The sequence below is a fragment of the Oreochromis aureus genome, linkage group 18 (assembly GCF_013358895.1).
Source record: "Oreochromis aureus strain Israel breed Guangdong linkage group 18, ZZ_aureus, whole genome shotgun sequence".
Taxonomy (NCBI): Eukaryota; Metazoa; Chordata; class Actinopteri; order Cichliformes; family Cichlidae; genus Oreochromis; species Oreochromis aureus.
Genome location: NC_052959.1, coordinates 9950251 through 9965530, shown reverse-complemented (window position 1 = coordinate 9965530; position 15280 = coordinate 9950251). Strand labels below are relative to the sequence as shown.

The window sequence follows — 15280 nt, the reverse complement described above, 5'->3', positions numbered from 1 at the left end:
GTCTACACTGGCTTACTCTCACTCGTTACCCACCCCTGTTGCTTGTCATGTGCTTTTGTGCTGAGGTGTTTTTTTCTGTTCTCAAACTGTTCTCCCCTCAGGAGCTCAGTCTGGGTGGAGCTTTTTCCTCCTCCTCTTACCTCATGTTGAGTATTTTCGTTATTTTTCTTATCAGCCTATCTGTCTGACCTGTCTCCCCAATGGGATGTTGTGTAAGTATGTTTGGTCGGAGGGTTCCTTTGTGAGTGCGCATGCGCCAACCAGCACGCTGCCTGCTGTAACCCCTAATTTCCTTCGGGATTAATAAAGTATTTCTGATTCTGATTCTGATTAAAGAAATACATATTAATAGGGTCTATAAGATCTATTGTGATTCCACTAGAAATTGCCAAGTGGAAATGCCAAGGATAACTTCAGGTTTAAAAGCAGATGGGGAAAAATGTGTTAGTCATTTTAATAATTTCCACATCACAGGCATTAGTGCAGGGAAAGGGAAGCTGTCAGGGCTGCAGCGTATACTACAAGGTGTGACAGGTGCCTGTGCAGTACTTCTGGTGTCAACTAATGAAGGTAGAAATAACGAATCAGTATGCGTCTGATGTTTGTGGGAAAACCTTCATACGCCACGATCACCTGATCAGACATCAGAAAATACACTCTGGTGAGCGTGGAAGGGACAGCAGTGCTATTCTCTAGTTTTACTTGTTACTTTTGTGGCTTTTTTTCCACACAGAGTCACATGATACAGTGTAAAACACTTAAAAACTGTATTTATTTTCCTATTACAGGTGAGAAAGCACACCAGTGTGAGGAGTGCTTCAGACGCCATGATCACCTGACAGTCCACTACAGAAGTGATCATCTGGGAGAGAAAGTCTGGCAGAAGTATGTTATACAAACCACGGGCTTGTTCTCTAGTGCAGTGGTGTTGTTGTTGTCACCTGCTTCTCTCTGCATCTCTTTCCAGATCAGCCTGTAACTTTGGCAAGTGTTGTTTTCTTTTGTTGTCTGCATTAATAAAGACTGCAGAAAGTTGCTGTGCATCAGTGTGAGGTCTGCATGAAACAATTTAAAGTCAAGTCAAGTCTAGAAAAGCACTTCAGGACTCACTCAGGTAAGGAAGCAAAGGAAATAGTGTAAAGTGTCAAACTGTCAGATATGTGTGGGCTCGTCTGGTTGTGCACGATGGGGAAGTAAACACATGGCATCGTTATGAAGCTTATGAATAAGCTGAATAAGGAAAATGTATTAATGAGTGATCTATCTGCTTCTGTGGGTGTTGGGCTGCTTTTTTGAAATTTGTTGGTCGCACATACACTGCATCTGGAAAGTATTCATAGTATTTCACATGATGGCCGTAGTGATAGATGTAGCGATACCGAAAAACAGCAGCATCAGGAAGAAGGAACATGAGAAGCTGGAGAAATACCAAGGGCTCAGAGAAGAGCTTGAGAAGATGTGGAAGGTGAAGGTAACAGTTGTCCCAGTGGTAATCGGAGCACTAGGTGTGGTGGCTCCAGCAGACCCCAGGAACAACATCCGAGATCTTTGTGAAGAAGAGCGCAGTCCTAGGAACAGTTTAGATACTGCGCAGGACCCTTAAGCTCCCAGGCCTCTGGTAGAAGACCCGAGCTTGAAGGATAGACCGCCCGCAGGGCGAGAGGTGAATTTTTTTATTTATGTATGTGTGTGTGTGTGTGTACTCAAAAAAATGAAATTGGGTGGTTGTTACATGTACAAGATTCAAACTCGTAATTTGAACTAAATAATTTCATGTTTCTATGGTGAATGTAATTAAATCATGTAGCATCTGCTTGAAATTCAGCAACTTAATTTGTTCTCGTTGAGATGACATGATGCAATCTAGTAAGAGTGGTGAGTTGCCTGGACTCAGGAAATTCACAAGATCACATTAGATGTCAAACTGCAGCAAAATCGCTGAAGTTTTAAGAGGCAGACAACTAACCCACACCACGTGTATGTTCTCACTATTTATTGTGGTTTAACCTGTCAAGGACAAAAACATACAGAGAATTCTACATAAGGCCTTGTAATCATAGCTTTCCTAGTTTTGTTAAGCCTGGATTGACAACAGTTAGTGCTGTTGCCTCACAGCAAGAAGGGCCTGCGTTCAAATCCACAATCTGGCTGGTTTGCAGTGTGTAATTAGAGTTAGGTTAATCGGTGATTCTAATTTACCCATGAATGTAAGTGCAAATGGTTGTTTGTCTCTATGAAATCATCAACCCCCATATTGGTTCATTAAGCAAGAATAGCAGTAATTGCCTTGATTAACAAAGTAATTGTTCAAACAACAAGATTTCATTGTGTTTTCGTAAAGTTTTTAACTTGTGTAGAATGAATTAAAACAAATTTCACTTTACATACTTAAATAAATCACTTCAAGTCCTTGCAAGTATACTACGTTGATCCAACGTAATCTGATTACATTAAACCACCAAAGCCAAATGTGTTGGTTTGACATGGTCAAAAATGGGTTATTGTACTTGGTTAAATCATGTGGAAAAAGGTGCCATGATTAAATTGTGTTCATCCAACAAAAGATTTTTTTGAGTGTAAGAACCTTATTAAAGCATTCAGAAAGTGTTTTGGTAATTGGGAAATTATTCAGTTTTTAAACAGTAAAGAAATAAAAACAAAGTTATTATTTTCACGAGGCTTTTCCCATAACTTTGGTTGGAACTGTTTGACAATTCGATATTTTGAATATTCTTCACATTTGGAAAAAGTGATAAAGTTTTTCTCAAACTTTTTGCCACGACCAATAAATCAAAACTGCAAAAACAAACAAACAAACAAACAAAAAGAAACGTGTGAGTTTGTAGGTGTGTGACTGTCTGGAGGCTCCAGAAAAGAAACCACATGTGAGAACTTTCAGCAACTTGTCACCCTGAACAGGACAGCTAGGTTTAAATCAGTGCTCTTCAGATACTAAACAATGAAACACACAAAGCAGGAGCAGTTTTGATGGTAAAATCGGAGACTTTATTCAGTTTGGTGGTGTTTGTGTCTCAAATAAGAGCACACAAACCATTTTCTCTTAAATGTTTGAAGATGAAAATGAAAAGCTAACACAGGATGTGACGATGCGATCAAATATCAGGTGTCTCCTTTAAAAGCTCCAAAGTGGTGAGCAAATCCTCAGCTACAGGTTTAGTCACAGTCGAATAGACTTGCCTGGTTAGAAGAACAGATGCTTTATGAATAAATTACAAATATAATACAATTTTTAAAATGTAAAACCAAAGGAAAAAAATAAAGTGTGAAAACTAAGTATAAAAATCAAGTTGTGATTCTTCATTTGAAACACCTTCAAATGACAGATGAGAGCAATAACAGCATTTCTTTTAAAGAGGAACACTCACCGCTGCATGCTCCACCTTGTTACAACCTGTAAACAGTGATGCAGAAGCTCAGTGTGAAAACTTCACTTACTTAACATTTGCAGATGAGGTGTGTTCAGCTTCCTACATGTCCACAAGCTGCTGCCAGTTTTTATCAGGTTTAATATTTTGTTGAATCGACTTTACTGGGATACTGTTTAAATCACTGCATGAGTCAGAAGTTTCTATAGAAGTGGATATGTTTGTTTACTAAATAGTCCCCTGTGTTTACACGAGGCACAAAGTAAACAACATATTTCTCAGCCTCATTGAAAGTGATCACACAGTAAACTCTGTTTAAAGCGTTCTGCATGTTTTAAAGAAATACATATTCATCGGGTCTATAAGATCTATTGTGATTCCACTAGAAATTGCCAAGTGGAAATGCCAAGAATAACTTCAGGTTTAAATCATCACAGGCATTAGTGCAGGGAAAGGGAAGCTGTCAGGGCTGCAGCAAACACTACAAGGTGTGACAGGTGCCTGTGCAGTACTTCTGGTGACAACTAATGAAGGTAGAAACAACGAATCAGTGAATCAGCAGAGTTGTTTTTTCTGTGTGTGTCTAAAGGAGTTTAAAGTTGTAAAAGGTTGGTTGGATTTGATGACACTGAGAGACATTAAGTGCTCAGATCTTTTAAAAGTAGTTGTTATTAAAATGATTCATGTTCAGTTGTTTTATTTATTAAAATTTTTTCTTTCTTATAAGTAATATAAACGTGTTAACATGTAGGCAACACAGCACTGAAAACTCTTTTCTGACTGACACGTTCAAACATAAAGAGTTTACAGTAATACTTACATTTAGTTGCCTCCATTCTTCCATTGATGCACCGAACCTTAGAATAATGTTCCAACGAGAATCTGCTCGGTTTCACACAATCCACTCTCTTTTCCTCACCATTTTCTATGTACACAGTTCCCACAGACATGTATTCAGGATTGTCATCGGTGTTGACAGCACAGAAGTTAGCTGGACACAAGAAACAACCATCAAATTCAAATTTCTCCCCAACGCTTTAAGAAATGCTTAAAAATGATCATCATTGATGTGTTTATACCTCTGCACTCAGGTAAGTCTGACCACATGCCACTGCTGATACACTTCACTGTTTCTGGACCCACTAAGCTGTACAAACGTTGGCATCGGTATATCAAAGAGTATTGTGAAGTTTGCTGAGTAACAGCATTTTCAATAACAGGGAAGTTTCCGCAATTTTGAACTGAAATGAAAATGCAGGAATATTTCTGAAAACATCAAACTGTGGCTGAGGTAATCCATTTAATATTCTGATTTGTCAGCATCAATAAATTCAAGGAGAAAATAATGTACTTATTTACTTTGTGTATAACGAAGACGTGTGTCTCTCTCATTTGAAGATCCTGAAAGATACAAAACAGTTATTTTGCTTTGAGAAGTTTTCTTTTCTTTTCTTTTTTTTTTTTTTTTGCCTGTCCCGTTTGGATCTTTAGCCATCAGAATTGTTTTCTGAAGACCAAGAAAGATGCCAAACAGATTTACTTTACCAAGTGGACCATCATGGCCTTGCCATATTGGTCCATTTGATTGACCTTTATTATAATTATGTATTTATTTTATTTGATTTTTGGTTGTTACAGACGGGACAGACATGACTGGGGGATAGGACAGGGAGAAAGAATGAAAGAAAGAGAGGGAGAGAAAGAAAAATAGAGGGGAGAAGAGATGGTGAGAAAGGGGGGAAGAAAAAAAAAGAAAAACAAACAAAACACCTGGATCACCTGTATGGAGATAAAAAAAAAACAGACGAGAAAACAAACAAAAAAGAGCAACATAATAAATACAACACCATCACAATAAACAGTAGATAACAGTAGATACTAAATATTAAATGTTATTGTGCAGTATGCAAGATCGACAGCGCACAATGTGCTTTGAGGTAGGAGCCAAGAAAGGTGTAGTTTGTGTCTGTGTGCACCTGTGTGTACACCTGTGTGGATCAGCATGCTTGTATTCAAAAGGTTTCTCCATGTAACGATCTGCTAGGGAGTGTGGGGAGCCATAGCCCCGTCCCCCAGGGTATGAAGCAGGTATCGAGGAGATCCATGTCCCAGACATCAAGAGGCCCCAGAGTATGAGGACCCAAGGAGGACCACCAAAGGGGCAACCATGCCACCCTCCTGGGAAGAGCTGAGGAGAGCCCCAAACGAGAGGTCACCCAGCAGCCATGGAGCAGAGGCCAGAGGGGGTTGCAGTGACGTGCCCGTGGGCTCTACCGGCAGCCAGCTGTGCCAGAGAGGACCGAGCTTCAAGCCCAGATACCAGAGGCCTGAGGACACCCCACCCCCCGGAAGCGGCCCAGCCGGGACACAGGTGCCAGGCCCCGCCAATCAGCCACCAGGAGTGAGTCGGTACATACATGAGCGCCCAGCACAGCTGGACTGGCCATCAGGCATACTGGGCATTTGCCCGGTGGGCCGCTGGCGATTTTTTGTTTTTATGGGCCGCTGGATTTTTTTTTTTTTTTTTAGGAAGGGTATATATAATGAAAGGTGTTGGATTGGCCAATTGGTCATGATCGACTCTGGGCTGGACCAATTACAGCCAAGGAGGCCGGATGCACCCTCCCCCTTGTTTAGCAATCTTATAGACGAACTAAAGAAAATGGAGAACAAAAAAAGGAAAGGAGGTGTTTATGAAAATATCACTAAATCTGTCATTTATTAATTTTAATATTAATTAATGATCATGTCTCACCTGTAGTGTTCTTGGTCTTAATTTAAGGTTTCTACCATGTGTTGTAGATAGTTCAAAAGGTTAACTCGACCAAGCAGTCTTTTTGTTTCCGCTATGTACTGTTTAAAATCCAGAATAGGGGGGATGGTGTAGGTTTAAGTTTATTAGATTGATACATATATACCAACAAGGCAGTGTACATCAAAGCAGTTGTTTTCATGCAAAGGCTTTATGGTTTTTCCTATAGCGATTGACAGATCACGTGACTTTCGCACACTGCATGCCGGGAACTCGTGGCAAAACAATCCAAGTACCGCATCAAATGCAAGCATTTGCAGCACCGCAAAACGTTCATTCTCCGGTTCCAGTACCTTCTTGGTTTTTCTTTGCCGCACAAAAAAGGAATGTACAAAACTAAGGAGAACAATGCCGGTCCGTACAAAGACAGACTCGACGAAAAGGCAAAGAAAAGATACGAGGAAAAAATCAAAGGAGTGAAAGGGTCAGACCCTTACGAGCACACAGAGTGGACAAAAGACGTTAGCGTGCTGCCCAACTTTCACCACGCTCAGATTTATAATTATACGGTTCTTGGAGTGAGTGCATACACTCATGAAGTTTTTAGTAACTTCAGGTCACTGCAACAAGCCCAGGTACAGTTTACCGACGGATGGGTACAGGACCTTGAAATGCACCGTGTAGAACGAAAGACCATCGTACAAACAAAGGTAAGTTTACCAGTCTCACAAATCGTCTTCATAAATACACATTCGTAACCGTTTATTAATATAACCTTTGAGCTCAACGGTAATTAATTAGTAGTGGAAATAATTTCTGGTACGCATTACAGAAATGTAGCAGTGACAATAATATTGTATGTTGTAATCGCACTGGACAATTAGTGATACAAAACAACTGTTTTATCCTGTGAATAAAAGTATATGTTTTTGTCAATGTACCATGGTAATAACAGAAGCGAAACACAATATTGTGTCAGGACAATTCACTATTTATGCACAATAAATAAAGGAGCATAGCGCGACAATTTCTGTTCAGTACCAGACTTGCTTGTAACCTATATCACCAATTATGTTAAGAAAAATGACGTATTAACTACTACAAAACACTGACCTTTGTGGGAATGCTTGGAGCAGACTAACCTGTGAGCTGGAGTGTTCTGAGACGTTATATTTGGTATATCCAGACCATCCGCCGGCTCTTACTTTGGAAACATGGCTTAAAAAATTTCTCTTCAACGACGTAATCCGATAAAAAAAACGATCTCTTTACCCGTCGGCTTCCCGTGGCTGTCATGCGACCGGCTATTGCAGTTAATAATACAACAGCTTCTTGCCATTTTTTGGGTTTTTTTTTATCGCTGTGTAACTGAGTTCAATTGAAAGCCTGCGTGCGCAATACCTCTTGCCACAAGTTCCCAGAATCCTTTGCGGTTTTACCCCTGAATGACGTCACATTTTCAATCTCTATCCTGGTGGACCGGTCTCTAGTCAAAATGCCCGGGCCGATTTTTTGTCCCAGTCCAGCCCTGGCGCCCAGCACCAGACACCGAGAACCACCAACACACCAACGTCTGAGGGCATCAGCCACCGGCAGAGTGTGATGAGGGGAGATAGGCCTCCATACCTCGGAGAGCCTGAGATGTTCCCAGAGAGGTGGAGTCTAAGACCCAACCTGACATATAGACACAGACGAACAGGCGCACGGAGACACAAACGTGCATTCCCACCCCCATATACACAAACAAATACTAGGCACTCACCTGACGTGGAGACGGACACAAATAGACACTGTACACACATTCACACTCTCCAAAGATCTATATCCCAGGTCCAGGTACCCCTGCCCCCAGAGGGGCAAACCGTACCTAGACCCAGGAGATGTAACCCTTCTCTCTGGGGTGGAGGCAAGCAGACCGCCTCCTTATCTGCAGTAGCAGGGAGGCTCCGCATCCCAGACCCCAATCTGACGGCCAGCACCTCCTCCCAGCCCCCCAGCCCCGACGGTTAACAGAACAGGGGTGAGTGAAGACCCCAAACTTCCCTCAGCCCGCTCATATGTACTGTTGCTGCGTGCTGTTCTAAAGTGCATTTAAAACACAGGAGGGCATGGTGCTTCTTGCCAGAGAGCAGCACGGCTCCTCCCGAAAACCCTCAGTGTCTATATGCATTTAAAATTGAGGGTAGGGCACCAGCGCCAGAGGTGGGTTTAAATACACAGACCATCCTCTGGATGCTGTATAACGTGCCCACCCCCAAGGCCCTATATGTATGTGTTATGAGAGTATGAGTAATGTGGATGTCTAGCTGAGGATGGGGAGGGAAGAAAGGGAGGGGCAAGCGGCCCCTCCCTGAGGCCAGCTCCCCCGCTGACCCCAGTAGGCACCCCCACACTCTGGAACCCACCAGGGAAAGGGGGCCCAGGCCCATCCGGAATGGGGCCCACAGTAGCAGCACCGCCCCGCCCCACAGGCTCCGGGGCAGCCCACCCGACACCACCGCAGAGAAAACTGCACCCACCCCATCATCCAATCATCTCCCAGACTACACAAGACAATAGACACCAAGGTTGAGTTCATTCTCCACCTCTCCAATATCTCTCCCCCACCTGCAGAGTGAGCTTCTGTAGAGAGGAGACCTCCTGCAAAGATGTAACAGCCTCCCCACCAGTTAGAGAGCCCTCCAGTTGGGCCGATGCACCAGAGGTCCCCTTGCACCGGGGCTGAGCCCCCATGCACCCACCCACACAACAACCACGACCCAAGCCCCCAAGGCCCAGCCAGAGCCCCAGCCCCGGGGGTGGAGCACCCCCAGACCCCCAAGCCTTCACGCCTGTCCCGGACCCACCCCGGGGCATCCAGGCTACCAGGCCAGTAACCAGCCAGCACAGATCCTCCCCCATCTCCGCTGTACGCAGCCACAAGGAAAACACCATCTAAGAGCCACCAGAGCCCCTAACCAGGTCATGGCTGTGAGAAGTTTTCATTAATTTAAAAAACTCAGAATATGTCAACGTTTTCTCTTTCAGTCTTTCAAAAAATTATGATAATTTTCAATGAAATTATTGTTTTTTTTTAAATGTTTTAGGTTTATATTTATATATTTACTTTTTAAAACTTTGATTACTAGCAGCAGAACAGGATGTAAACATGACACATTCTGCATCTGCAGACTACAGAGTTCAAATGTTTATTATTTTTCTGAACACTTGATGATTCCCACCAATCATATTCATGCACTGGTGCATTTACTTCCTGGATTATGTTCTATATTCCTTCAAGTGTCATGTGATCAGTTGTTTTTAAACTTACTGTGGATTATTGCCAATTAATAAAAAGTAAATACATAAATGCAGATCTCATTAAACTGTCAGCTTACTGCATGTTGGCACTGGTGTCCAGTTTCCCTGTATACAAACAGATTTCTCGGTGTGTGCAGTATATCCGTCTTCACACACATACTGCACTTCTGAACCTGCTGCAAACACCTCCTGGTACCTCTGATTAATGATGACTGCATGGGGGATTTTAGGAGGTGCACCGCATGCGCTCATACTTCCTGTAAAAATAAAAAGTCATGAATAGAAGCAGGAAAAAAGTGTTGAACAGCTAACTGGAGTCAAACATGTAGCAGACTTACTCTCACAGACTGGTGCAGAGGACCATTTTCCATTTCCACAGGTAGTGGTGGTGATCTGGTTTTGGTGCTCAAATCCTCCATTGCATGTTATCGTTAGTATGCTTCCAGCCTCATACCAGCCGTTTGAGTTTTCAGGGTACTTTCCATTGGGAATAGTTGGTGGAAGGCAGCTGCTTTCATCTGAGGAAGAACAGACCAGAGTCACCATCAACACTTTGAGATTTTACAGAGTAACTTTTACATTCATAATTAAAACTTTCTGATTGTGAACAGCAACATGCCGCATTAAACGTTGTGAATAGTTATTTCAAGGAGTTACTGGAAGAGAGTTTATTAAATTCCTTGTGGGAGACTGAAATTCCTGATTTGTAGTTCTATAAAACCACTATAAAATATTTTTTTTTACATTTGGCACAAAAACATTAAATTAAACTTCACGATTCCCCAATTGGATTTTATTGCTTTTTATATTTATTTACTGAAATAATCAGATTTCATTGTTCTTTTTCTCAGATGAGTCTATTTATTAGCGAATCTAAACTAATTACATCATTTTTTAAAAACATAATTTAAATTGAAGCTTATAAGCACATTCACCATTCCCAGTACTGACCTACCTATACATTGTGGTTCATGAGACCATTTCCCACGTTCACAGGTACTGGTTGCCCACCAACCCTTCACTACAGGTTTATATCCGTTATCACAGGAATAAGTGATCGTGGTTCTGTCAGAGTAAGTCTCTTGTCTGGGGAGAAAGTTACCATGAACCAGTCTGGGAGGATCACAACCCTGTGCTGAAACACAATAATTTTTTTTTAAATCCCACGTAAGTCTCACATTTACAAACTAAAATTGTTTCCGTGTGTAACAGAATTGAATCTTCTTACCTTGAAGCAATCCAGGAAACAAAACGAGGACAAATCCAAGAGTCCTGAGACACATTTTGCAGAAATGAAAGCACGATCTGAAGGCAGAGTAAAGAGCCGTGTTCTGCTGGACGAGTTAATAATTGTTGGGCATTTCCCCCAAAGAACTAAGAAGTCAGGACACAGTAAACATTGCGCTGAGTAACTCTGGCTCTGGTCCATATTTCTTAGACATATGTTGTATAAATAAACTATTCCTGTCAATAGATTAAAAAAAACTTAATTAATCCCACAATCTTCTGTAATTAATCACAATTAATCGCAATTACTTGATCAATAGCCTGGCCACAATTACATTTTCTTCAACTTTATATTTAATCTTGTAACTAAAATGATAAATAAACTAAATAAACTAAAATGTATGCAGTATAATGAAGTAAAGTATAAATAAACACAAAGAACGTACGCTTAAATTCAAAGAGAATTTGTATAGTTTTCTTCAATCTTTTAGCACAGGTTCTCTCCTGTGAAATACAACTTTAAAAAAAGTATACACTAATATATAATATGTATTAGTGCTGTCAAACAATTAAAATGTTTAATCAGATTCATCACAGGGTAACTGTGGATTAATTTAGATTAATCACGATTAAATATCATTCATTGCATCATTCATGCAGTTTGTTGCAATCCACTTGGCAATTGTGTCAGTCAATATTTCCGAGGTAGACTTACTGAGTCCCCGATGCTCCGTGAGTGGTTTGTCCCAAGCTGGGAGACGCGTTAGCCAAAGTCCCATTGAGTTGATTGGTTCAGCTGCCCGTCACTACCAGATCAACTGCCCATTTGCGCATGTGTGAAGGTAACTCTGCTTGGACAAACTGCCCGAAAAGCATTGACAGAAACATTTCAGGAATTTTGAGTCATTCTGCACTGCAGATACATTAATTGCGTTAAAAATTTTAATCGCGTTGACCGTGATGGCGGATTAATTTGCTTTGACGCGTTAATTTTGACAGCACTAAAATAAACACAAATGAAAGCACAAAGACTCATATTTTTTTACTCCTGTTGTCTCATTTACTGTGAATATTAAGTCCTTCTCACCTTGAAACGCAGTCATCGTCAAGAAAACACTTCAGTATTTCACTTTTATATGACAGGAAAAGTCCACGTTTATTCATTTGATCCTGAATTTCTCAGAATATGTTTTGGATAAATTCTATGAGTTTGTTTACAGATCCCAGATTTCAAAGAGACTTCCTGGATTGCTGTAATCAGAGGTCACCATTATGAAACATCAAACATGTAGAAGCACAGGTTTTCAGGTTAATGTGTGTTTGATATAAAGCACAGTTAGATTCTCCTTTACTTGAGTTTACAGCATCCCAACAGGTTTGGCGTGGCTGCCTAGCAACAAAAAATGTTTCCAGGTGTATAGTAAGAACATTTGTTTTTACTAAATCCATATGAGGCGGAAGGATTTGGCAAAATTTGTTTTTTTCCTATTTTTTAGAAAGAAGACTTTAAGGTGCACCAAACTGAACATTTATTAAATCATTATACCAGAGTAACTGGAACATGGCTGGAAATGTTCTCATCACAGGGCAACCTAAAAGGAGCACTTGATGATTCACACTGGAGAGAAACCTGACCTCGGTGTTATCTGTGGCCAAAGTTTCCATAGTGACAGCTGCTACAGGTGGGTCCAGTGACTTTTGCAGAGGCTTGATGATGACAAAAGTTTCAAACTCTCAATTATTAACATGCCTTTGTTATAGTTATAGTTCTCTATATTGGCTAAACTGTTCCTTGAACAGGCTTCACTTCACATCCACCATGATGAGTGTGATGTTTGTGGGAAAACCTTCATACGCCACGATCACCTGACCAAACATCAGAAAATGCACTCTGGTGAGCATGGAAGGGACAGCAGTGCTATTCTCTAGTTTAACTTGTTACTTTTGTGGCTTTGCCTCCACACAGAGTCACATGGTAAAAACTTAAAATCAGTATTTATTTTCCTATTACAGGTGAGAAAGTTACACCAGTGTGAGGAGTGCTTCAGACGCCATGATCACCTGACAGTCCACTACAGAAGTGATCATCTGGGAGAGAAAGTCTGGCAGAAGTATGTTATACAAACCACGGGCTTGTTCTCTAGTGCAGTGGTGTTGTTGTTGTCACCTGCTTCTCTCTGCATCTCTTTCCAGATTAGCCTGTGTTGGCAAGTGTTGTTTTCTTTTGTTGTCTGCATTAATAAAGACTGCAGAAAGTTGCTGTGCATCAGTGTGAGGTCTGCATGAAAGAATTTAAAGTCAAGTCAAGTCTAGAAATGCACTTCAGGACTCACTCAGGTAAGGAAGCAAAGGAAATAGTGTAAAGTGTCAAACTGTCAGATATGTGTGGGCTCGTCTGGTTGTGCACGATGGGGAAGTAAACACATGGCATCGTTATGAAGCTTATGAATAAGCTGAATAAGGAAAATGTATTAATGAGTGATCTATCTGCTTCTGTGGGTGTTGGGCTGCTTTTTTGAAATTTGTTGGTCGCACATATCTGGAAAGTATTCATAGTATTTCACATGATGGCCGTAGTGATAGATGTAGCGATACCGAAAAACAGCAGCATCAGAAAGAAGGAACATGAGAAGCTGGAGAAATACCAAGGGCTCAGAGAAGAGCTTGAGAAGATGTGGAGGGTGAAGGTAACAGTTGTCCCAGTGGTAATCGGAGCACTAGGTGTGGTGGCTCCAGCAGACCCCAGGAACAACATCCGAGATCTTTGTCCAGAAGAGCGCAGTCCTAGGAACAGTTTAGGTACTGCGCAGGACCCTTAAGCTCCCAGGCGTCTGGTAGAAGACCCGAGCTTGAAGGATAGACCGCCTGCAGGGCGAGAGGTGAATTTTTTTTATTTATATGTGATAGGTTCGTAGCATAAACCTATTCACTGGAACGTTCAAGACAATTCTGCTACACAGCAAAAACAAGACACAAGTCAACGAAGTTCTTTGCGTTACTCATGCATGAGGGAGAGGACTGGACGAGCGCCGTTCCTTCGCCTGACCCCAGTCGCTCTCGTCTGCTCCCTCGTAACACTGCTCTTTTATTGAGGTTACATGAATATGCATAGATTCATTAACACATGACATCTTACATAGGTATACATGTGAACAAAGAGTAAAGTCTGTGTGTGTGTGTGTGTGTGTGTGTGTGTGTGTGTGTGTGTGTGTCTGTGTGTGCGTGGGGTCAGAATGTGACCCCATAAACGACCTCCCTAAACCTGCTGGTCTGGAAGTCCGGCAGTTCATCTAAACAAAAGGCACTTAGACTAAAACAGATATAGATGTGTTTGCTATACCATATATCAGTAAGAGAAGATATAACCTCTCTCATGACCTTAAGCTGTGTGTGTGTATGCCAGAACACTCTGGAATGCACACAAAGTCTTTGCAGACTACTAAGGATCACACATCCTATCACTACACAATCGATTATACACCTCTAAGCATATATGGTTATATATTTCTAAGCATAAATGACAATCAACAATATAACCCTGACAATATGCATGTATATATATGTAGCCCTGGCTATATAAGTAGCTCAGTTATTTAAATAGTTCATTGGTGTTCATGGTTAATTGCAAATGTTTAATGTGTTCAAGAATGTATATAATTGCCTGTAAGGTATGTGATGTGTGTCAGTTAAATGCACAACCTTTGTATTTGTGTTTTGAGGTTTATGTCATTATTTTTGATATGGTATTGATATGTACTACAGCTCCAGTGAACCCTGAAGTAGTCTCAGGTAGAGGGGGTGGGCGCAAGTGGGGAGCCGTGTGCACTGGGCAGGAAGCGAGTGAGACGAGAGCTGAACAGTGTCGAGTGAACGCAGAGTTTATAGAAGGGCGACAGACATATTTTCGGATTGACGGATAGTTGACTGGAGTGAAAAGCTGTTGTACCCTACTGTGAGTAGGAGGAGACGGACGTCTTGCTGGCGTGTCGGAGAAGTCCCTTCTGCTGGTGTGCTGAAGTTATATGTTCACGTGGGAGCACGTGGAGAGGACGACTGAGTGCTGCTGCCGCGGCCTGCTGGTAGCATTGACCCAGTTTCCCCTGCTATCCCCTTGAACTGCCTGGAGGTGTGAGTACTGTTTGCACGTGCTTTTTATTTTACTGCTTGGCAACAAGTGAAGCGACCATATTGTTTTAGGTCCCAACGCACCCGAGCCACGACTCAGGCCTGCAACGAGAGGTTTGCTAGCAGAAAGCCTGTAGCACTTGAGGTCTGTGTGTGTGGGCCCACAATATTATTTGATTATTTTGTTTCTGTTGAAGTAGATACCTTACATTCTTTAACAAACTTTATTGATTTTACTTATTTTCTTTTGTGTTATTAATTAATCATTCACTAAAGTGGAGTTAATGTTATAATTGACCTGTTTGTGTGTGATTTATTTCTATACAGTGTAGTTTTATTGCATATTTTATACCATAAGCATTAAAAAGGGAGTATCAATAAGAAAGTAACAAAAGGAACCCAGGGCCCCTCTCAACAGAAGTGGGACGGGTGTTACACAATTTTGGAGGCACCGCTGGGATACTCCCGTGCTTAACTTTTCTAGTTTGTT

The 15280-nt window shown here is 41.5% G+C and overlaps 1 protein-coding gene across 2 annotated transcripts; it reads right to left on the bottom strand.

The window, feature by feature from the left end:
* Window positions 1-2980: 2980 nt before the first annotated feature.
* On the bottom strand, window positions 2981-10809 carry LOC120434362 (complement factor H-like). Of its 2 annotated transcripts, XM_039602316.1 has the most exons (9): window positions 10667-10806; window positions 10394-10573; window positions 9777-9956; window positions 9516-9695; window positions 4746-4787; window positions 4466-4627; window positions 4207-4377; window positions 3387-3412; window positions 2981-3198 (listed from the first exon to the last, which is right to left on the bottom strand). In XM_039602316.1, the coding sequence occupies exons 1-9, from the start codon at window positions 10719-10721 to the stop codon at window positions 3175-3177; spliced, it is 1020 nt and encodes a 339-aa protein (XP_039458250.1). In that variant the 5' UTR covers window positions 10722-10806; the 3' UTR covers window positions 2981-3174. The 2 variants fall into 2 exon arrangements, with proteins under 2 accessions (XP_039458250.1, XP_039458251.1); XM_039602317.1 differs by lacking the exons at window positions 4466-4627; window positions 4746-4787 and having other exon boundaries at window positions 10667-10809.
* Between the last annotated feature and the right edge of the window lie 4471 nt (window positions 10810-15280).